This window comes from Mercenaria mercenaria, chromosome 13 (genome assembly GCF_021730395.1).
Source record: "Mercenaria mercenaria strain notata chromosome 13, MADL_Memer_1, whole genome shotgun sequence".
Lineage (NCBI taxonomy): Eukaryota > Metazoa > Mollusca > Bivalvia > Venerida > Veneridae > Mercenaria > Mercenaria mercenaria.
Window position 1 is genome coordinate 67,632,915 of NC_069373.1, and position 23,068 is coordinate 67,655,982.

General features: G+C 34.5%; 1 protein-coding gene across 1 annotated transcript in view; it reads left to right on the top strand.

The window, feature by feature from the left end:
* Positions 1-18,082: 18,082 nt before the first annotated feature.
* LOC123528641 (transcription factor EC-like) overlaps positions 18,083-23,068 on the top strand; it is a 41,166-nt gene continuing 36,180 nt past the window's right edge. The window contains exons 1-2 of the mRNA XM_045308517.2: positions 18,083-18,616; positions 19,836-20,054. Of these exons, the coding sequence (XP_045164452.2) occupies positions 18,245-18,616; positions 19,836-20,054 (591 nt within the window). The 5' untranslated portion in view covers positions 18,083-18,244. The remainder of the gene's footprint in view (positions 18,617-19,835; positions 20,055-23,068) is intronic.

The following is a 23,068-nucleotide window of genomic DNA, read 5'->3' on the forward strand; positions in this document are numbered from 1 at the left end:
ACTGACCCCTTTACACGTAGTTTTCCCCTCTATGTCCCCATTTGTTCTACCATTAAGTAAGTACAGATTGTTATACTGCAAAAATTCTATAAACCTGTAGCCATAATTGTTACATGAATTGTCACAATTTTTTCGTTCAAGTCTAACACAGCCTTTATCGAAATTATCTAATTCCATTTGAAAATTATAATACACCTCATCTAGGTCGATTTCGTGAAAAATGTTAAAATCAGCATTTATATAATCTTGTAAATTTTTTGTTCTAGCATTCCAATCCCCAAATAAACACACTGAAGAAAATTTATCAGAAAATGAGTTAAATTCATTTTGAATTTCAGTGAATGGATCATCGATGGAAAATTCGGAATTTTCTGGTGGCAAATAAACTACACCATACAAAATATCATTATGATTTATCAATGTCTTTGAAATAACAAACCATAATACCAGTTTACTTTCACACTCAATCACAGTGATGTATTTGTCAATATTTTGTTTGACAGCTAAAGCTAAACCACCGGACTTTCTTTTAGAGATGACTTTTCTGTGCTTGTAATAAATGTTAAAATTTGGTAAATTGACTGTATCTAAAGAGTCCATTTTGGTTTCTTGAAAACCAACAATATCATACCTCTCAATAAATGTATTAAATTCAGGGGCAATTTGTTTGGATTTGAGGCCACATACATTTAAAGAAAGCAATTTCAGATTATAATCCGGTGTCTTATTTATACAGCGTTTGACACATTGATCAGAACTCTGACTATTCGCTAATAATACATTTATAAAGCACATTATGTTGTGAGATTGTGTTCACTAAAAATATACACTATTTTACAGGTAAAAGCAGTCTATTCTATTGTACATCCAATTTTTTTATTGAATAAAATCCACTACCGAATGAATAAATCCAATTAAAATCACAGAAATGTTATCTATATATATTCATGAAATACCATGCAAAAAATCTTGTTCATAAGTCACTGGTTTTTACAGAATAATCAAAATATCAAGAGCACATAATTTCTGCTGCCAACACTTGGCGCAATAACAATATGTACATACTATCAACTTGGTCTCAGTTGCTCTGATGCTTAGTCTAACTTGCTTAGTATGATGCCCGTTTTGTCTGTAAATAATCTTGTAAATCGCCCCGTCTGCTTGACACATTTGCGAGGACATCAGCAAAAATCAAGTGATCTAGGTGAGAAAATATGGCTTCCCCTTGATGTAACTGTGTGGTTTGTAGCAGAACGCGAGAAAGGAAATGGGTGATAGGGTACAACCTTGTGTACGCAGGACGTCAGAAAATGTGTTGTCTTGTCTAGAACGACACTGCACTCGTATTTCTCTTAATGTCAAAATGCCAGTTTAGGTGGAAGACCTTCCATAGTATATCTATATACGCTGTTGAATGCCTTCCTCAGTTTAGCAAAGTTGATGTTCAGAACAATGTTTCAATCTCGATATTGTTTGATGATTTTTCGAAGTGCCCTCTTATAAACCCAGATTTCTCTAAGTTTCTTCCAACAGCTGCTTGAATCCAATAAAAAAAAACACCGAAGAAAACCTTGCATGAGACAAAGAAATAGGTGTTCACTAGCCAATTGTCACAGATCCGGAGACTGCATTATTGGGGAGTTTCACAATTATGCTCTCTTCCTAATCATTTGTGATGTTACCTGTATCATAGATTGCTAGATTCCTGTTTCCCCCGTGACTGAATGGGTCTACCTTCAGCATTCCAGCGCGGATGAAGGCAAATGTCTGGCGCTTTCAGCTTCTTCAGGACGTTGATTGCTTCTTTGCTTCATCTTCTCACGTGAACAAGTGGTGATGTCAGCCAACACTTCCACAAAAGCCGATAAGTGTCAGCTCTGACTGTACTCTTAGCCTCATTGCAGTCTGGATGACATGATATATAGTTTTGTCACTTTGAGCGATTTTTTTTTCTTTTGTTGTCTGTTAAACGTTCGTCAACTGTGTCCAGGTCTAGATATGCACAACCCTTCTGAATAGGTCATCTAAGGCTATACTTTACCAGTGATGCCATGATCTCTCTTGTGTACTGCTTTTTTACGAGGTATTCCATGTGTCATATTATACACACTATCGGAAGCTCGTATTTTTACAAGATTTTCAAGATTTTATTTCAAGTCATAGGCCTTTAAGGGCATATAAGCCATTTACAATTGCAAATAAGACAATATATTATAAGAAAACAAAGTGCAAAATGATGTTACAAGTATACTTCAATTAAAACACTGAGACACGTTGCACCACGGTAATAATATTACTACTGTACTGAAGGAACTCTGTTTACAAATAAGGTACAACACACAAAAATGATTTACCCGCACCTACAATGCACAATGTCATTCGGCAACCTGTAAAAAGGATACAATATCAGTATACTTCCACCCTTAAAACACTTTATTCCGAGGTCTCCTTTATGCTAGGCTACTAGATCTTTGCATGCAAACTACAGGTCCAAGGCTGTGAAACTGTCTCTAAAACATGATAAGTGAAGTCGTTTTAAATGTCTGTTGAAATCCAATTTCTTTTTACAGCATTGTGCGAATGGATCAATGTTGTCTTTCTTTGTTGGTCTGTCCTGTCTTGTTTATGTTTTTAACTTTTATGTAGTTTCAGATTTTTATTCGTTTGTGAATTTTAGAATGTGTATTGCAACGAACGTTTGAACGTATCTGTGGATGAATAGTGCGCTTTATAGATATGGTATAACGATATAAATAATAATAAAATGGATGAAAGTGTTTTTCGCATCTGTTTTGACTGAGCTACTCTGTGAAGTTTGTTTGTGCAAGGTTAAAATTGAGCCTGATTGTCGTTACTACAAGCTGGTGATCTCTGCAATCATGTGCTCCACTGTTTACTCGCACAACCTTCAAAAATCTGCACAACTTATCATACATGATGACGTTGTCAATTTGCTCCTGTGTCCAACCTTGTGCTGCAGTTACCTTGTTCAAAGAGCGTCCTTACAATTAAAAAGTTGTTAGTCAGGCCGTTGCTTTTTTTTCATTTCACCGCAACCAGGCTTGTTTATAGCCTCTCGCAATACGTCTTGTTTGCTGCAACATTTGCATTCATGTCGCCAACAATCAGAAGAATGGCTTGGAGTTAGTCTTTTGATATAACCTGTTATGGACTCTTATATCAATTGACCCAACCTTATCTCCATTTGTTTCTTTGGAGCATTAGAGCATAACATATTCTACACGTTTTAAGTTCGAGTAGACTATATGTTGCACTCCATGACTTTCTTACATCAATAATGATTTTAGTGTCAGGTGTCTGTTAGAAGTACTCTCTCCGAAAGGATTTGATTGCACTCTGTGGTTCGTTGTTGTTTTACGTAACGGTGGAATTCTTATAGAATAGATTCCAATCCTAGGTGGCAATGACCCGATATTGAAAACGTGTCTTAGGAAAAAAGCCGGGGAACACTTAGGCCTACAACAGACTAACTTCAAAGAGTTAATACCTGCGGTCAATAGATAACCTCTTTTCTTTTGGAGTCAACTGGTCAAAGATTAAGGTCACAGTAATCCATCAAGATTGCTTTAACGTACAGCTGTGGAACGTCATAGAATGATTCCTGCGTTCTGTAGAGAGTCATTATTGTTATAACAAGTAGGTATGCATATGTAATTAAATAAAAGAACATATCCTTTCCACAGCCTTAACGTAATAAAACGTATAAGCGTCTGATGGCCCTTTCACGCTTCCGTAGAATCAGCATTTATTACACGAAATTTATTTTGAAAATATTTCTGAACTGTCTAGGTCTGCAGCTCTCAAATACGGTTATATCTTACATCAATGTACTTCAGTTGTACAATACAAATCAGTCTTTCTTATTGTCGGTAAAGGCGGAGTTGTGCAAACTGTTTGAAGGTGAAAGCTGACCAAGTGAATGAAAACAATATTGATAGATGGATCCTTGAAAGGCTTTGTTGATATGCAAGTTATTAATAATGGCAATTTATATTCGCTAAATTGATATTCAACGCTTCCAAGTTAATTGCATTTTTACTTCGCTATGTCAGTAAACTACAGATTGAAGAATAAGGCATGCAAGAAAAAGAATCTAGCACTACTAGTAGTTGAGGGTACGGATGGAAATATCTGACTCTCGTGTCACTGTTTTGCGGTAACGAGGCTCAGCTTCGTTACCGCCTAAACAGTAACCATCGAGCCAGATATTCCCATCTGCACCTTTGTCACAAATTGACATACGGGCCTTATTTTATCTGTAGTGTAAATGCAGGTATTGCATCATCTTTTTGTAAATTTTTTGAGTTATTGAGGTAAATGTCAGATTTAACGCATGAAATACCTCTCATGTTTTCCTGTATTTCACAACTTAAATTTCCATGTAAATTTCATTAAATTCGGTTCAGTAATAAGAAAGTTGATATTTTATAAACTTCAGTAATTTATGTTTTATCCCCAAAACCACTATAATGGGCCTCAAATTGTCAATTTCAATCCTCGCCAAAGAGTTTACGCATAGGCCGTGAATCCCATGAAATTTAGTATTTGGCGGGACATTACCCTTTAAATAGACTGGACTAGATATGCCTTGCGCACACCACCTTCCGACATTATAGACGAATCTATGTCTGAATTATTTTCTTGCTAGAAATTTATGCTCGGTCGAGGTAAGAAATTTATTTGTTAGATATTTGTATGATTTTTGCATTACGATTTTAATCTGGTAAATTTTTGTGCATTCTACAGAATTCTGTAACATTTACTTTTCGGCATATGATTTTTGCTAGTTCCGGTATATCAGGATAATTTATTAAATTTTTCAGACTTTTGTAAATTGTTTCGAAAGAGGAATCTAAAATGTTTCATTTTTATAAGATGTTTAATTTGTACTGAAATTTGTAACATGATAATTATAAAGTACTTTGTTTCAAAAACTTACGTCAAACATTTCGTTGTTATGGAACGCCATTACTGCATTGTATTGTTATGTATAAATATGTATGGGAAGTTTAGTACCATGTATGTAATATATTATTGTAATTTGTAATTGTGTGCCAGTCTATAGCACATCTAATTAATGTCCGTTGTAGTGTATGGCATTAGATATTATATCGATACCAACTATGATATAACGTTTGATTTATATTGAATTTTGTTAATTTGTAGTTGTAAATATAGCTGCAATTTATCATGTCCGTATCTATAATGTTTCATCATATACTTTTCATATCTTTTTCATACTTTAACTTTAGTCTTTTAAGTAAGTAATTTTTGTAATAATGGAAGTAATTAGTGACGTATTTTAATCACGTGACGTCTGAACTTAGTAGCACATATATTTGTATAAGTAGCACGTATTATTTATGGGAGCCTACGGAGGTATGGTGAACCCAAAGGAGCAGTTTTATGCCCTGACTTAATTGTTTTGCTATGGTGCTTACCAAATGTTATATATTTTAGCTTCTTCCGCCAGACGATTTTACCTGGTGATGTCATAACCCGGAAGTACAATGCCCGAGGTTCACTTGTCTTCACTCGCCTGGATGTGATTTTCCCAGCACAGACCTTTCGTCCCATGGTTGTGCCGTAAACCGCAAAGACGCTGATTTTTGTTATCCTCTGAAGTCAGCTCAGGGATGCAATCACCTACCACCATAGAGAGCCAATACGGAATCATTGTATTCACGGTTTAAAGGGACTTTATTTCAAGATACGTTTTGATATTGTTAGTGCTACTTAAAGTTCGCAATTAAATTAAAGAACTGTGACACGTCACTTTAGAATGGAACTGTAAGATCTTTTGTATCCGGAGATACTGAACTTTGATTTTCTTTTCTTTCTTATAATCAGTTTTTTTTCATATCATCTTTGCATTGTCAATAATCATCTTATGTAAATAAATTTGTAAATATTGTAAAGGGTGTTGATTTGTTTTGATGGTTACTGTCGCCGGTACGCCCATTCCTGTCACAACCTTCAACCAGTGAAAGATTCTTATAGGACACTTAAATTATGGAATATATTGATAAAGAATAAGATATTTGGAAATATTTAAGAAACTTACCTGCTATGATTGCTCCTGTTTTTTTTATGTTCCTTCAAAATTGAGGTATTAATACAATGCCAAACATAGGACTTCATAGGCCATAATTAAGTTATTACTTTAAATGGCCGGCAAGCAATCAAGTATTACTTGCTTATTCTTTAATTTGTTTTTTTTGGGTCACAAAATACTTTTTTAATTTCAAATCCTCTCAAACCCATGTTACTTTTGCACTTTTCTGCTTATGTTGCAGTATTTTGTAACATGACTTGCCCAGGAATTACCTTTAAGTTTGCTTGCGGGAATATTCAAAACTAGGAATGTCTTTTTCTCGATAATTCTTTTACATGTATTTCATGAACTTTTATTCAAGCTTTCAGCTAAATATTTGGAATCACTAGCAATGCTTGTATTTTAGATATAGGTAGTTTTAGAATAGTCATCATTCATAGTATTATATAAATTCACTTTTTCTAAAATATTTTTGGCAACATGGGCGACATTTCAATAAAATCCTGTCATCCTGCCAGACTACCAGGACGAATAGAAACATATGATTGGTCAATCCTGACAGTCTCGGAACATTCAGAGTTTATAAAGGTATCCAAGGTATTACATTTGGGACATTTTTCAACTTGGTTGATATTCAACAAGGTCATAAAATCTTTTGACAAAACTCTAGTAATATCTACTTAAGAAAGCTATATATTATTTTTCATTGGTGATTTGCTGAAACAAACAACCCAAACTTTTGACTGTCTTTATATTAAAACCTGCTCAGTTCCATGATAATTAGTAAGAAGTAATCTACTGTGACGGGCGTTTATAGTGATGTTTGGCACACTTGTTAAAATTTCATTAACTACGTGTCAATACACTTTGCCGGAACGAAACTAAAGACAAAAGTTTATAGTTTAGATTAAACATGATTTAAAAGTGATCAGATCGGCCATAATGTATTTAAGATTGAAAAGTACGGAAATTTCCAGTCTTCAGCAGCTTTATTATAAATAATAAAGTTATAGTCAATATAGACAGTCTGGACGTTTTAATTTGCGCTTTCCATAAACATTTATTCAAGTTATGTGAGTTGTTTTTGATTATAATTTACATAATAAATGCCATTTTCATAACATTTTACGTCTGTTCCGAACATGAAATGTGAATTATTTAACTCGTGTTAATATAAATAGTCTAAAGTGCACGCACGTGGTTTTTAAGGTTCACGGTCGTTATGGTAATGTAACATCACGCAAAAAAAAAAAAATAGTTTAAGTATATCTTGTCATTATATGTTTTTCAACGAAGTTTGAAATATTGTAAACATCTATTTCTTACGAACGCCATATTTTACATTTTTCTCGTGGCAATGCTGGAGACGATGTCCAATCGCAATTATGGCACTAGATGTGCCATTATGGCAAGAAAGCACAACTAAACCGTATATTAATCTCTTACAGAATCTGAAACAAAATAAGAAACTAGAGGGTCATAATTACCCTATATTATTCACGTGAGTTTCATTGCGCAAACAGGTAACACATTAATATGGTAGAGGGTACTCAAAGTAAAGCATTTCGATTTTTTATGAACATACAGAGAAAAAAAACGTGCCTTCACAGTTATATTTCTTTGAAAAATCGGAATAGTATATACAGTCTTTGTAGAAATTTACTGAAGGAGATTTTGTATTAAATCATATAAAACTGGACAAGCTTCTAGAAGAAGATATTGTTTTGAAGATTCAATCCTCAGTTGTAGTGGACATGTTGTTGATGTATCGTTTGGGGCTCCAGGAGGATTTGACCATTAGTTCTTTAAAATTTCTTCTGTAAATATGTGTAGGTTTCTAAATAAAAATGATTAATCAAACCTAAATTTAGCAGAGGGCCTCTAAAAGAAAACCTATCCTTAATCATTTACCAATGAAATAAAATTTAGTATAGATATTGCTTTTGAAAATTACAAAGAAGTCAACGATATAAACAGAGGAAGCACCAATCTACTTCTTGGACATAATCAAGGGAAGTAACTGACTAATATTCCCCATTGTCACAGATCTGGAGACTGCATTATTGGGGAGTTTATCCCCTCTTCCTAATCATTTGTGATGTTACCTGTATCTTACATTGCTAGATTCCTGTTTCCCCCGTGACTGTGAATGGGTCTGCCTTCAGCATTCCAGCGCGGATGAAGGCAAATGTCTGGCGCTTTCAACTTCTTCAGGACGTTGATTGCTTCTTTGCTTCATCTTCTCACATGGACATGTGGTGATGTCGTGGTCACCTGGTGGGGAGAATATGCTTGCTGGATCGGCTATTTTAATACTTCAATGAAGTGTTGTACCATATTTTGCCATCTGGTCACGCTCAGGAGTTCTTATGGTGTCATTTTGTCCTTTTGGTAGTAATGAAATGGTCTTGATGCTTAAGAGAGCTTTAGTGATCCAATAGACATTTCGCACTGGGCGGCAGCCAACACTTCCAAAAAAGCCGCCAAGTGTCAGCTCTGACTGTACTCTTAGCCTCATTGCTTTAAGACTTGCTGGCTTCTTGGATCTCCTCTTGCAGTCTGGATGACAAGATATATAGTGTTGTCACTTTGAGCGTTTTTTCTTCTTCTGTTGTCTGTTAAACGTTCGCCGACAGCCATTAATTATAATATTTTTTCTAGAAGCCTACGGCCTTAAAAGCTTCCTACTTATTCTTGTCGTTATTTTCCAGTTTCCTGCTAGAATACTGTTTTGTATAATGTATTGTGTTACATCCGCTAAATCCGTGAATTTGGGGTTGATATTGCAAGTTTCGGATACAATTGTACATCATTCGAAAGGTCCCCAAAGCGGTATTAACATCATTTTGAAATGTAATAATATCTTAAATATTGAAAATGCTATGGTCAAAAATATACTTTCCCCTATAAAATTCTGACCAATGAGAACCTTAAAAAATTGTGTTTAGAAAATTTTAACAGGGAAATACGGCTTTTAGACTATTAATAACTAAGATATCAAAAACATATAAAACAATCCATCAATATATATAATCTAATATTTTGTTACTAAATGCTTTTACGAAGAATTCAAAACTAATAAAAAATGTGCTTAATGTCACCCTTCGTGTTCTTGGGAATGATCTAATCTTATATATAAAAGATACCAATAGACAGATTGTCTAACAGTGGGTGAAATATGCAGATGTCATGGCCTGCAGACGGCTCTGTGTCATTTAAGCCAATAAAACAGTAATAGGGAAGCGCTGTACTGTTGAATATCTTCAGTAAGATTTATACTAGCATTTTAACGAGGCGTTTAAATTTTTATGTAAATTTATTTGAAAAATTGGGTGAGCCACAAGCCGGGTTCCGTGAAGATTACTCTACAACAGATAATGTGTTTATTTTACAAGCAGTTATAAATAGACAACTAGCCAAACCCGGTGGGAAAATGTATATTGATTTTATTGATTTTATGAAATGTTTTGACTTGATTAAAAGAGACAAACTTTGGGGGGCTCTTAGGCGTTCGGGTTTAAAAGGTAAATTGTACAATGCAATTATTGGTATGTATCGATCTGTAGAAGCTTGTGTCAGAACAGATGAAGGTTTGACAGACTATTTTAACTTCCCAATGGGTCTAAAGCAAGGATGTTTAGCATCCCCGATTTTGTTTTTAATTTTTATTGATGAACTAGTAAAAATGATAGAAAATAGTGGCATAAGGGGTATACAGTTATTCCCTGACATAAATGAATTGTTATCGTTGTTATTTGCTGATGATCTTGCACTGACTTCCGATACAGTTGTTGGACTTCAAAAGCTATTAAATTTGCTAAAAACGTTTTGTGATGAGAAGAAAGTAAAAGTTAATCCACAAAAGTCTAAAATAATGGTTTTTAAAAGAGGAGGGGCGTTGTCTAAACATGAAAAATGGTTTTACGATGGTCAAGTTCTGGAAGTTGTAAGTAGTTTTTGTTATGTAGGCGTAACCTTATCATCACAGCTATCCCTTAACAGAATGGCAAACGAGCAAGCTTTGAAAGCCAAAGGAGTTTTAATCTCTGTATTATCTAAACTATATGAGTACGGTCAACTCCCGCGTAAAGTGTTCTTTAATATTTTTGATACTAAAATAAGCCCAATCCTATTATATGGTTCAGAAATCTGGGGAATACATGCTCATTCTTTAGTTGAAACTGTACAGCATTATGCATGCAAAATATACACGTGTGTTAGTAAAAACTCGGCAAATTTAGCTGTCTTGGGCGACTGTGGAAGGTTCCCTTTATTTATCAATGCTGCTAAAAGATGTTTAAAATATTGGATTAAAATATTACAAATGAGGGATACAAGATTAGTTAAGAAAAGTTATCTTATGTTGAAGTACCTTGACAATTGCGGACAAGTGAATTGGTGTACAGGTGTAAGGGACTTATTATCTTCTAACGGTTTTGGGTATGTTTGGGCAGCCCAGATGGTTCATAATGAGAAATCTTTTATGAAAAGTTTTAACCAGAGATTAAAAGATCAATACCGTCAGAAATGGGAAGCTTCTTCACAAGCAAGCCCAAAGCTTTTCAATTATTGTCAGTTTAAAAGTACATTCAGACATGAATATTATCTATGAATTGTAATGGAGAGAAAGCATAGACGAGCTCTCTCAATTTTAAGAATTTCTGCCCATGATCTTGAAATTGAAACTGGTAGATATCAGAATGTTGTTCGGGAAGCACGTATTTGTAAGTTATGTAAAAAAGACGTAGAATCTGAATATCATTTTGTATTAGTCTGTCCAAATCTTTTAGCTCTGCGAGAAAATTATATTCCTAGGAAGTTTTATACAGACCCAAATTTACATAAATTCAATGTTTTAATGAGTTCATCATCATATACCATTATTCTTAATTTAGCAAAATATGCATACTTTGCATTGAAAGAAAGGAAAAATATGTTAAAGCATAACCCTTGGTTTAATGCTCAACTCAATTTTATGTACTGTACACTTGATACTGTTATTATGTCATATTCTGCATACCTGCCTTGAATTGTAAGGTATGCCCCATTGGTTTGTTTTGTTCTAAAATTGTATTAAAAGTGAGTTATACCTTTCACGGGCAAGTGTGTGTACTTTTTGTACAGGTCACTTCAATTATATCATAATGTCTTTTTGTATTATACCACACTTGTATGTAGTTAGAATTGATAGTAGTGGTTTATTTGTAATACTACATTCAACCCATTGTCGGGTACCAGTTTTGTATTCATTTTATATTTGCTGTATTTGTTTGATATGGGCCGGTGGCCATTGTCAAACAAAAAATTGTCATTGTCATTGTATGAAAGGTTACCTTGCCTATGTCTGCTCGTGAATGAGTTGCACATATAGATATAATAGAAGTAAAGTTATCACATTAAAGCATAGCTATACACAAATTGCAGACGTATAGTAAAGGCCGGTTACTCAATAGTGTGAAAAATCTCGGAAATGGAGCAACAGGTCAACTCTGTGTCCATGTCTAGATATGCACAACCCTTCTGAATTGGTCACATAAGACTATACTTTACCAGTGATGCCACGACCTCTCTTCTGTACTGCGTTTTTATGAGGTATTCCATGCGTCATATTATACACCCTATCGGAAGCCCGTATTATTACAAGATTTTCAAGATTTTATTTCAAGTCATAGGCCTTTAAGGGCATAAGACATTTACAATTACAGTAAGACAATACTTTATAAGAAAACAAAGTACAAAAATGATGTTACAAGTATACTGCAATTAAAACTGCACCACGGTAATAATATTACTACTGTACTGAAGGAACTCGGTTTACAAATAAGGTACAACACACAAAAATGATTTACCCACACCTACAATGCACAATGTCATTCCGCAACCTATAAAAAGGATACAATATCAGTATACTTCCACCCTTAAAACACTTTGTCCTTTAATTATTCCGAGGTCTCCTTTATGCTAGGCTACTAGATCTTTGCATGCAAAGTACAGGTCCAAGGCTGTGGAACTGTCTCCAAAACATGACAAGGGAAGACGTTATCCCGACTTTTAAATGTCTGTTGAAATCTAATTTCTTTTTACAGGATTGTGCGATTGATCAATGTTGTCTTTCTTTGTTGATCTGTCCTGTCTTGTTTATGTTTTTTATGTAATTTCAGATTTTTATTCGTTTGTAAATTTTAGAATGCACGGTGGCACAGAGGTGACATGCACTACTCTTTTTTTTCAATTGCACTTCTCTTTTTTTATGTCGTTCCCACGAGATACTAACTCGAGGGAACGACTTAGTATGTCGTGGTAACGAGTTACTAAGTCGTGGGAACGACATAAAAAAAGAGAAGTGCAATTTAAAGAAAAAAGTATTGCATTGTAAAAAAGGAGTAGCGCAATAAAAAAAGTAGTGTAATAAAAAAAAAGAGTAGTGCGTGCTAGCTATGTCGAGGGAACGACTTACTAACTCGTGGGAACGAGTTAGCTATGTCGTGGGAACGGCTTGCTATCTCGTTCCCACGACATAGTAAGTCGTTCCCACGACATAGCTAACTCTTTACCACGACAAAGCTATCTCGTTCCCACGAGTTAGTCAGCCAATCAAATTGTTTGTTATATTTATTATACCTGTGATCATCATGGACGACCTGGTAGGGGTTGGAGTGGGTCGGATCCCAGTCGGGAGGTATGAACTGTTCCGCGGAGAATGCTCTGGCATACCGACAGCAGACGTCCGAAAGTCGTGGGAATGAGAAGCGCAATTAAAAAATAGAGTAGTGCATGTGCCACAGTAAGAATGTCTTTTGAACGGATCTATGGATGAACAGTGCGCTTTACAGATGTGGTTTAATGATTAAAATAATAATAAAATGAATGAAAGTGTTTTTCGCATCTGTTTTGACCAAGCTACTCTGTGAAGTTTGTTTTTGCAAGGTTAAAATTGAGCCTGACTGTCGTTACTACAAGCTGGTGATCTCTGCAATCATGTGCTCCACTGTTTACTCGCACAACCTTCAAAAATCTGCATAACTTATCATACATGATGACGTTGTCAGTTTGTTCCTGTATCCAACCTTGTGCTGCAGTTACCTTGTTCAAAGAGCGTCCTTACAATTGCAAAGTTGTTAGTCAGGCAGTTGCCTTTTTTTCATTTCACCACAACCAGGCTTGTATATAGCCTCTCGCAATACGTCTTGTTTGCTGCGACATTTGCATTCATGTCGCCAACATTCAGAAGAATTCAGAAGAATGGCTTGGAGTTAATCTTTGGATATAACCTGTTATGGACTCTTATATCAATTGACCCGACCTTATCTCCATCTGTTTCGTTGGAGCATGAAGTTTTTCCTGCGTAGTAAGGTAAGTAGTTTTTAGTAGAGTAGACTGTATGCACTCCATGCCTTTCTTTGACCAATAATGATTATATTGTCAGTTGTCTGTTAGAAGTACTCTCTCCGAAAGGATTTGATTGCACTCTGTGGTTCGTTGTTGTTTTACGTAACGGTGGAATTCTTACAGAATGGATCTGTAAGCTCCATATCCAACTCAAGGTGGCAATGACCCGATATTGAAAACGTATCATAGGACAATAGCCGGGAAACACTTAGGCCTACCGCAGACTAGCCTCAAAGAATTGATACCTGCGGTCAGTAGATAACCTCTTTTCTTTTGGAGTCATCTGGTCAAAGATCAAGGTCCCAGTGACCCATCAAGATTGCTTTAACGTACAGCTGTGAAACGTCATAGAATGATTTCCTGCCTTCATTGTTATAACAAGTAGGTATACATGTGTAATTAGGCAGTTAAAACTTTATAACTGAAATACTTCTTATCCAATGTGCAACAAGTTTAACTTCTTCTTACAAATGGATAATTTAGATAGATAAACATAATATCCACGCATAAACAGTTTAGACAGAGTATCTAAAATAAACTATGTTACATAAACTTTAGACAACAGAGTAGGACATTTAAATATGGAATATATTGATAAAGAATAAGATATTTGGGAATATTTAAGAAACGTACCTGCCATGACTGCTCCTTTTCCCCTGTTTTTTGTGTTTGAAGATAATTTCCTTCAAAACTGAGGTACTAATACAATGCCACACATAGGACTTTATAGGACATAATTAAGGCACCGTGTAAATATGGAGTGGAGTCGTGTAGTGGAGTTGTGGAGTGGAGTCTGGAGTCAATTTTGGAGTGGAGTCTCTGGAGTGGAGTCAATTTTGGAGTGGAGTCACTTGAGTAGAGTCTATTTTGGAGCCAGTTTTAGAGTGGAGTCAATTTTGGAGTGGAGTCACTGGAGTGGAGTCTCAGGACTGGAGTCACTAAACAGTGGTCTCTTAACGAAACTGTCTCTTCCTTAATACTTTGACTGATAAAATGGGTCTTAAGACAAATGTTCTCTAAATACAAGTGGCCTCTTGAGCAAGATTTACTGTATATCTTGAGGAATTTTATGAGTGGAGTTTGGTGTTTAATGTTGGGAATTATTTTTTATTAAAGTCTTTGGTTTAACTTAATTAAATTTAATCATTTTTGTGGGGAATTGAGGAATAGAATATTTCCTTGATTTTATGGTCGAGGACAAAACACTGGTTATAACTATGTTCATCACGGTTTCCTTGTTAAAAATGTTCTATTAAAGTCTGTGTTTTAGACAATGGTCATTCTTGGTAACATTATGATTTACCAAGGGTATTAAAGTCCCAGAAACACTTTGGATGTTATAATTTCAAGTAGCATTTTTTTACCAAAAAAGATATTGGCCTTTTTTGCTGAAAAATATAATCCTAGCATTTCTTTTTAAGTTTAAGTATAGGCTACAACAGAAATACAGCACAGTATTTTTTCAACGGTATTGCAAAAAAATAAGATTAAATGCCATAGAATGGTATTTGGTAACGTTGTTTTAGAGTAAAATAAAACACAGTTATATCACTAAACTATCAACACAAATTAATGTTCTGTAAGTAAATTTAAAGAGTTACTGGACCTTTAATGGTTTTATCTTAACTTTACCTTTCTCACTTATACATTTTATTAACTGCCTCGAGGGTATGATGAATATTTTTTGTAATTTTGTAGCACCAATATTGCTAACTTTATTGATGGGTTACAACGACCTGTGACCACCTGTGACCCTGGTCAGTGGGCCTTAGATTTGTCAGTCATCTGTTACCCTCATATATTAGGAGAGACTACAGTGTGTATTCTCTTGTGTCAGTTTATCAGGGTAAGTTTGTCATCATGTACCATTATAAATATGACTAGTTTGTTGGAATATGGAGGGTAACGGTAACATCATTCATTGGTTGTCCTCATAAATTAAGTGGTCCATTATGTTTCCAAGAATGACCATTGTCTAAAACAGACTTTAATACAACATTTTAACAAGGAAAACCGTGAGGAACATAGTTATAACCAGTGTTTTTTTTTCCTCGACCATAAAATCAAGGAAATATTCCATTCCTCAATTCGCCACAAACATGATTAAAATTAATTAAGTTAAACCAAAAACTTTAATCAAAAATAATCTCAGTATTACTGATATTGGTGGTTTGCTGAAATAAACGACGAAAACATTAAACTGTCCTTATATTAGTCAAAAGTAAAGTACTGTGACAGTCGTTGGCACACTAGTTAAGTTTTAATTTGCATTTTCCATAAAATTAATTCAAATTATATAAGTTGTTTTCATTTTAATTTACATAATAAATGCCAGTTTCATAACATTTAACGTCTGTTCCGAACATAACATGTGAAATAAATAATTTCTGTTACCAGTCTCCTTCAAAATTAATGAAATTTTGTCTATCGCCGTATAATGTGCTCAGCACAGAACCAAATATAGTTCTTGTGGCCTTACTAGCGAATGTTATATAACTATTCTATTTTAATTATATGCACGCACGTGGTGTTGAAGGTTCACGGTCGTTATGGTAATGTAACATCACACAAATAAAAAAAAGTTTACATAACGAAGTATATCTTGTCATTACAGGTTTTTCAGTGAATTATCAAAATATTAGTTTGAAATATATTTGGTATTTTTTCACTGGTAAGAAACTATAAAATGGGCAAATTTAGTTACATATGATAAAAAGAAAATTTGTTTGTTTTACATGTAAGATCAAATAATCTATCAATTATGAACGCCATATTTACATGTCCAGTCGTGGCAATGCTCGCAAAAACATTGCATACGATGTTCACTCGCAATTATGACACTAGGTGTGCCGTATATTAATCTCTTACGGAAACTAAAACAAAATCAGAAACTAGAGGGTCATAAAGGTCCTAGATTGCTCACCTGAGCTTCATTGCACAAACAGGTAACACATTTAGTATGGTAGAGGGTTGCCCAAAGTAAGGCATTTTGAATTTTTTTATGAATATATAGAGAAAAAACATGCCTTCACAGTTATATTTCTTTGAAAAATCGGAATAGTATATACAGTCTTTGTAGATATTTACTGAAGGCGATTTCCTATAAAATCATATAAAATTAGACAGGCTTCTAGGAGATATTGTTTGAAGATTCAGTCCTCAGTTGTAGTGGACATGATATTGATGTATCATATTGATGTATCATTTGGTGCTCCAGGAGGATTTGACCGTTAGATCTTTAAAATTTCTTCTGTAAATACAAGTTGTTGTTGATAAATGGGAACAGTTTGAACTGTCTAAGATAATGTTTAGTCTAAATTATAATGCATGTCATTCCTCTGAACCTTTACCCTTACCCTGCTAAATTTCTATAATGACCTTGTCTATCTTTCAACTTGGACAGTAAAATTAACTTTTAAAAGGGATGCTTACCAAAAAGATACTGGCTGAATAGCGAACAGTGCAGATCTTGATCAGGCTGCACGGATATGCAGGCTGATCACGATCTACACTGGTCGCAAAGGCAGAATCAATCGTGTCCAGCATGGAAAGGGTTAAAATTCAACGTACTGTCGTGGAGATTTCATAAACAGTGTAAAACATTATATCTATAAAATATGCCTTGCTTATCGAAAAGGCATGGGCCTCAGTATTCTAAAAAATATTGTAATGTGTAAAGTTATTCAGATAACAATAAATCAAATCTATCATTATTATATATAAATACGCATAAATGCACGCACACACGCACACACGCACACACGCACGCACACATGCACGCCCGCATATAAATGCCAGAAAGCATGACGGTACACTATTACGGAATGGGCTGGCTCGTTTCTTCCATGTCGTACAGTCGTGTCGGCGCTCTCTCCACAACTTTAGTTTCCTTCATTCGTGTAGCATTTTCAATATTTGACATGTTCTGTACAATTCCTGACATGAATCAGTGGTGGATAAACGGCCGAGAACAACGCCGGGATTCGGATAGAACTTACTGAAATGTATCAGAGATGGATAAATGGCCGAGAATGCCAAGTCCGGGATCTGATTTCAACTACCTAACATGAATAAGAGGTAGAAAAATGGCCGAAAACGCCATTCCGGGATCCGAGTCTACTGCTCTTATAGACATACTTACTTCACTGGATTGGCTAAATACTACAAGTGCAAAACGGTAATTGTACATAAATACGTGATAAAATCTGTAAGAAAATCCTTTTGAAGCATGGAATGCAAGTAGCATAGGTTTCATTGAGTCTACTCATGACAGGTAATGGGAAGTGTAACACTCCTCACGCCTAGTGGCAATTCTATTACACAGATATTGAATGGACACATCCCAAAGGACCAGAAGATATAAAACACTTAAGTACATATGTACTTGTGGACTGCTGACATTTTAATTAACGTTCTAATACCTTTCTGCATCATATATAATCATTTTTATATACTTTTGAAACCCTGCTTTGCTCAAATAAATTGTTAGTTTCCAAGTTAGTACGACAGTACGATAGTACGATAGAAATAATTGATAAAAAGAATACAGGATTTTCAATTACGCACGCCAAGAGCATTTTGCAGTAAAGGTATCATAATTTTCCCCGCATAGACGATAAATCTAGATTTTATTCTTTGATCTAAGATTGTCAAAAAGGAACAGTGTAAGACTTGCTTCATAAGTCTGGCCTAAAACGACATTACGAAACCAAAAAAAAAAGTATATAACTGTAAACATTGTTTCTACTGATCAAAACAACTCCGGAGTCCCACTTAGCTATGTCCGATTTCATTTGGAGCTATAAAAATTTAAAAGATGATCACAAAAATTCTGATTATGATAGTTTCAAACATCTATTATACGGTTCCCGTAACACGCCACAAAGTGACCGTGCTCGCTTCTTTAGCCTCAACCACGGGATAAATAATTCTGGAGAAAACTGGGACAATCAATACAAAGCAAGGCGGCGAACAGACTTTAGAAATAAATTTAGCGGCAGCGAAAGGGCTTATCAAGACATTGGAAGTACATACCGACGGGATAGTTACTGCAGGAAGGATGACAGAAAAGAGTATTGGGATTTTGATGAACTTGAAAGGTTGTCCTCGTGTTTGATCCAATTTCTTGGCGAAGCTAGAAAGGACGGCAAGGTATATTCTTAAAGAAATACTTGTGGGTGGGGGGAGGGGGGGGGATTTTTTTTTCTATTTTTAATTCAAATGTTAGTTTTGGGGGATTTGAAAATTTGTTATTTTATAATCATTTTTGAATCATTTTGAAACATTAATGTCTTATAATGTAATTTTAGCTTGTGAAAGAAATGAATTACTTAACATTTCTTAATTTAATTGCTTCTGAGAATCTGAAAGTTACATGTAGTGGGCCAAACCAAAAGTAATGAATACTGTTTAATCAAACAAATGAGAAATATAATGTAAAATTAAAGAAGTGCCTATTATCATCAATGGAGGTCTTTAGAAAGATCAATAGTTCCGTTACCTTAATATAGATTTTTGAAAACTGTATGATAAAAGACTAATTGAATATACAGTACATCAACTCTTAGCTCGCATTCCCTAATATTTAATAACTTATTTTTGTATTGTTTTTGCTCACATACAATACGAACATGTTTTGTATCTACATGTTTTTATAACGCTTGCTTTTGGTCAATGTGCCAGTGTGGCAAATTCGACATTTACTGAAAATGTAATTTATTTTTAAGATCTAGAAAACACTTTTATTTATTGATCTACTATTGGAGAAAAATAATGAAAATTCACCATTTACATTTCGTCTTTTTCTTTCCTATTAGACATAATTAGATTCAGAAATAATCAATTCCGCCATGGACTAAAATAAACGCGCTTTTTAAAAAACTTCTTTGTTCACAAACAAGAAATTTTCAAACGCTTTTTATTGTGCGAATATCTTTATAATATAATTACTAAAGGATTAGAATCATAATTATGTTGTTAATAACATTTTGAAATTTCCATAAAATCGTAGAAGCATCATGCAAAATATTCAGTTAACTAAATTAACACATTTTCAAAACTTCAAAATTTCAACAACAAAAAATAAAAATAAAAATAAAATGAAATGAAAAATGGAAAAAAACTAAATAGATCTAATAAAAAATGAAAAAAGCTACATTTTCAACTTCCTCGCTCGAGAAAACCTCGGATTTAAAACACAGAGGTATAAAAGTACTTGTTAGCAGTAACGAATACAAAAAAATAGTTATCCGAGCGTCGGTACATCAATTTTACCCGCACTATCAAATGCTAAAATATACACAATATAGAAAAGATTATTCACTTGGGAAATCACATTAAAAACTTAGAAACCTATGTATATATGTTGCAGTTACGGAAAAAGTTGGAACATCCGGCACAAAGCAATGTTATACAACAGTCAAAACCGCGCAATGCAATTAGTGTCGGAGACCCACCGCCGCACAATGTCGCGAAGGTTCAGTCAAGTACAGACACAATACCAGCATCTTTCAGCAACGTAAACACACAAACAAACGCCGACAGTCCGTTGTCGGTTGGTTTATGGAACACTCCTTTCAGCACTTCTGAGGTAAGACTTTCTTTTTAATGTTGTAAAGACCAGTCTCTCAAAATTAGCTATTGCATGGCTCAGTTTTTAAATTGGCCATGGCAAGATTTCATTCTGAGTTGGAGCATGCTTGCACGGTATATTGGCCCACATGCAGTATATCAATGAATACTAAAACTCTTGTATTCATGTATAAAAACTAATACTTCTAAATAGGAAAAGAAGATACCTTGTCAAAATGTGTATAGTACTGTTAACAAGTTAATTGACATCTGTGACAAGCTCCTTTAATGAATTTACATATATATGTTAAAGTATGTCATCAATGAATACTGAAAATCTTGTATTATGTGTAACAACTGGTTAGCCAAACACTATCAGCAAGTGAATTGACAGATGTGACAAGCTCGCTTTAAAAGAGGCTTTTTGTCAAAATATGTTTGGTACGTAAGTTAATTGACACCTGTGACAAACCCGCTTAAATGAATTATTTACATATGTATAATGTAGTATTGATTAACATAACATAACATAACATAACATAACATAACTTTATTGGCATTAAATGTCGTAATACATTTATAGCCTCTATTGATTAACATAACATAACATAACATAACATAACATAACTCTATTGGCATTAAATGTCATAATACATTTATAGCCTCATACATTTTGTATAATACAATAAACCTGTAGTGAAGACATGAATTTCCATAGAAGAACAAAACAATACTATAGATTGTACGGTAAACAATGTTAAAGATTGCGCGGTAAACAATGCTAGAGATTGTACGGTAAACAAAACAATGCTAGAGATTGTACGGTAAACAATGTTAGACAGTGTACGACGCTAGAGATTGTACGGTAAACAATGCTAGACGCTAGAGATTGTACGGTAAACAATGCTAGAGATTGCACTGTGAACAATTCTAGAGATTGTATGATAAACAATGTTAAAGATTGTACGGTAAACAATGCTAGAGATTGTACGGTAAGCAATAATAGATATTGTACGGTAAACAATGATAGAGATTGTACGGTAAACAATGTTAGGGATTGTACGGTAAACAATGTTAGAGATTGTACGGTAAACAATGTTAGAGATTTTACGGTAAACAATGCTAGATATTGTACGGTAAACAATGATAGAGATTGTACGGTAAACAATGTTAGGGATTGTACGGTAAACAATGTTAGAGATTGTACGGTAAACAATGTTAGAGATTGTACAGTAAACAACGCTAGAGATGTTACTGTAAACACTGCTAGAGATTGTACAGTAAACACTGTTAGAGATTGTACAGTAAACAATGTTACAGATTGTACGGTAAACAACGCTAGAGATTGTACTGTAAACAATGCTAGAGATTGCACGGTAAACAATGCTAGAGATTGTACGGTAAACAATGCTACAGATTGTACGGTAAAAAATGCTAGAGATTGTACAGTAAACAATGTTAGATATTGTACGGTAAACAATGCTCGAGATTGTACGGTAAACAATAATAGATATTGTACGGTAAACAATGTTAAAGAATGTACGTTTAACAATGCTGGAGATTGTACAGTAAACAACGTTAGAGATTGTACAGTAAACAATGCTAGAGATTGCACGGAAAACAATGTTAAAGATTGTACGAAAGAGAATGCTAGAGATTGCACGGTAAATAATGTTAGAGATTGTACGTTAAACAATGCTAGAGATTGTACGGTAAACAATGTTAGAGATTGTACAGTGAACAATGTTAGAGATTGTACGGTAAACAATGTTAGAGATTGTACGGTAAACAATGCTAGAGATTATACTGTAAAACAATGTTAGAGATTGTACGGTAAACGAAGCTAAAGATTGTATTGTACGGTAAACAATGTTAGAGATTGTACAGTAAACAATGCTAGAGACTGTGCAGTAAACAATGTTAGAGATTGTACGGTAAACAATGTTACGGACTGTACGGTAAACAATGTTAGAGACTGTACGGTTTAAAACGTTAGAGATTGTACGGTAAACAACGCTAGAGATTGTACAGTAAACAACGTTAGAGATTGTACAGTAAACAATGCTAGATATTGTACGGTAAACAATGTTAGAGATTGTACGGTAAACAACGCTAGAGATTGTACGGTAAACAATGTTAGTGATTGTATGGTAAACAATGCTATAGAATGTACAGTAAACAATGTTAGAGATTGTACAGTAAACAATGCTAGAGGTTGTATAGTCAACAATGTTAGAGATTGTACAGTAAACAATGGTAGAGATTGTACAGTCAGCAATGTTAGATATTGTACGGTAAGCAATGCTAGAGATTGTACGTTAAACACTGTTAGAGATTGTACGGTAAACAATGCTAGAGATTGTACGGCAAACAATGCTAGAGATTGCACGATAAACAATGTTAGAGATTGTACAATAGACAATGTTAGAGATTGTACAGTACAATGTTAGAGATTGTACGATAAACAATGCTAGAGATTGTACGGTAGGTAATGTAGACAATGTAAGAGATTGTACGGTAGACAATGTTAGAGATTGTACGGTAAACAATGTTAGATATTGTACGGTAAACAGTGCTAGTGATTGTACGGTAAACAATGTTAGAGTGTGTACGGTAAACAATGTTAGAGATTGTACAGTAAACAATGTTAGAGAGTGTACGGTAAACAATGCTAGTGATTGTACAGTAAACAATGTTAGAAATTGTACAGTAAACAATGTTAGAGATTGTACGGTAAACAATGTTAGAGATTGTACAGTAAACAATGCTAGAGATTGTACAGTAAACAATGTTAGAGATTGTACGGTAAACAACGCTAGAGATTGTACTGTAAAACAATGTTAGAGATTGTACGGTAAACGACGCTAAAGCTTGTACGGTGAAGAATGCTAGAGATTGCACGGTGAACAATTCTAGAGATTGTAGGTAAACAATGTTAGAGGTTGTACGGTAGACAACGCTAGAGATTGTACGGTAAACAATGCTAGAGATTGCACGGTAAACAATGCTAGAAATTGTACAGTAAACAATGTT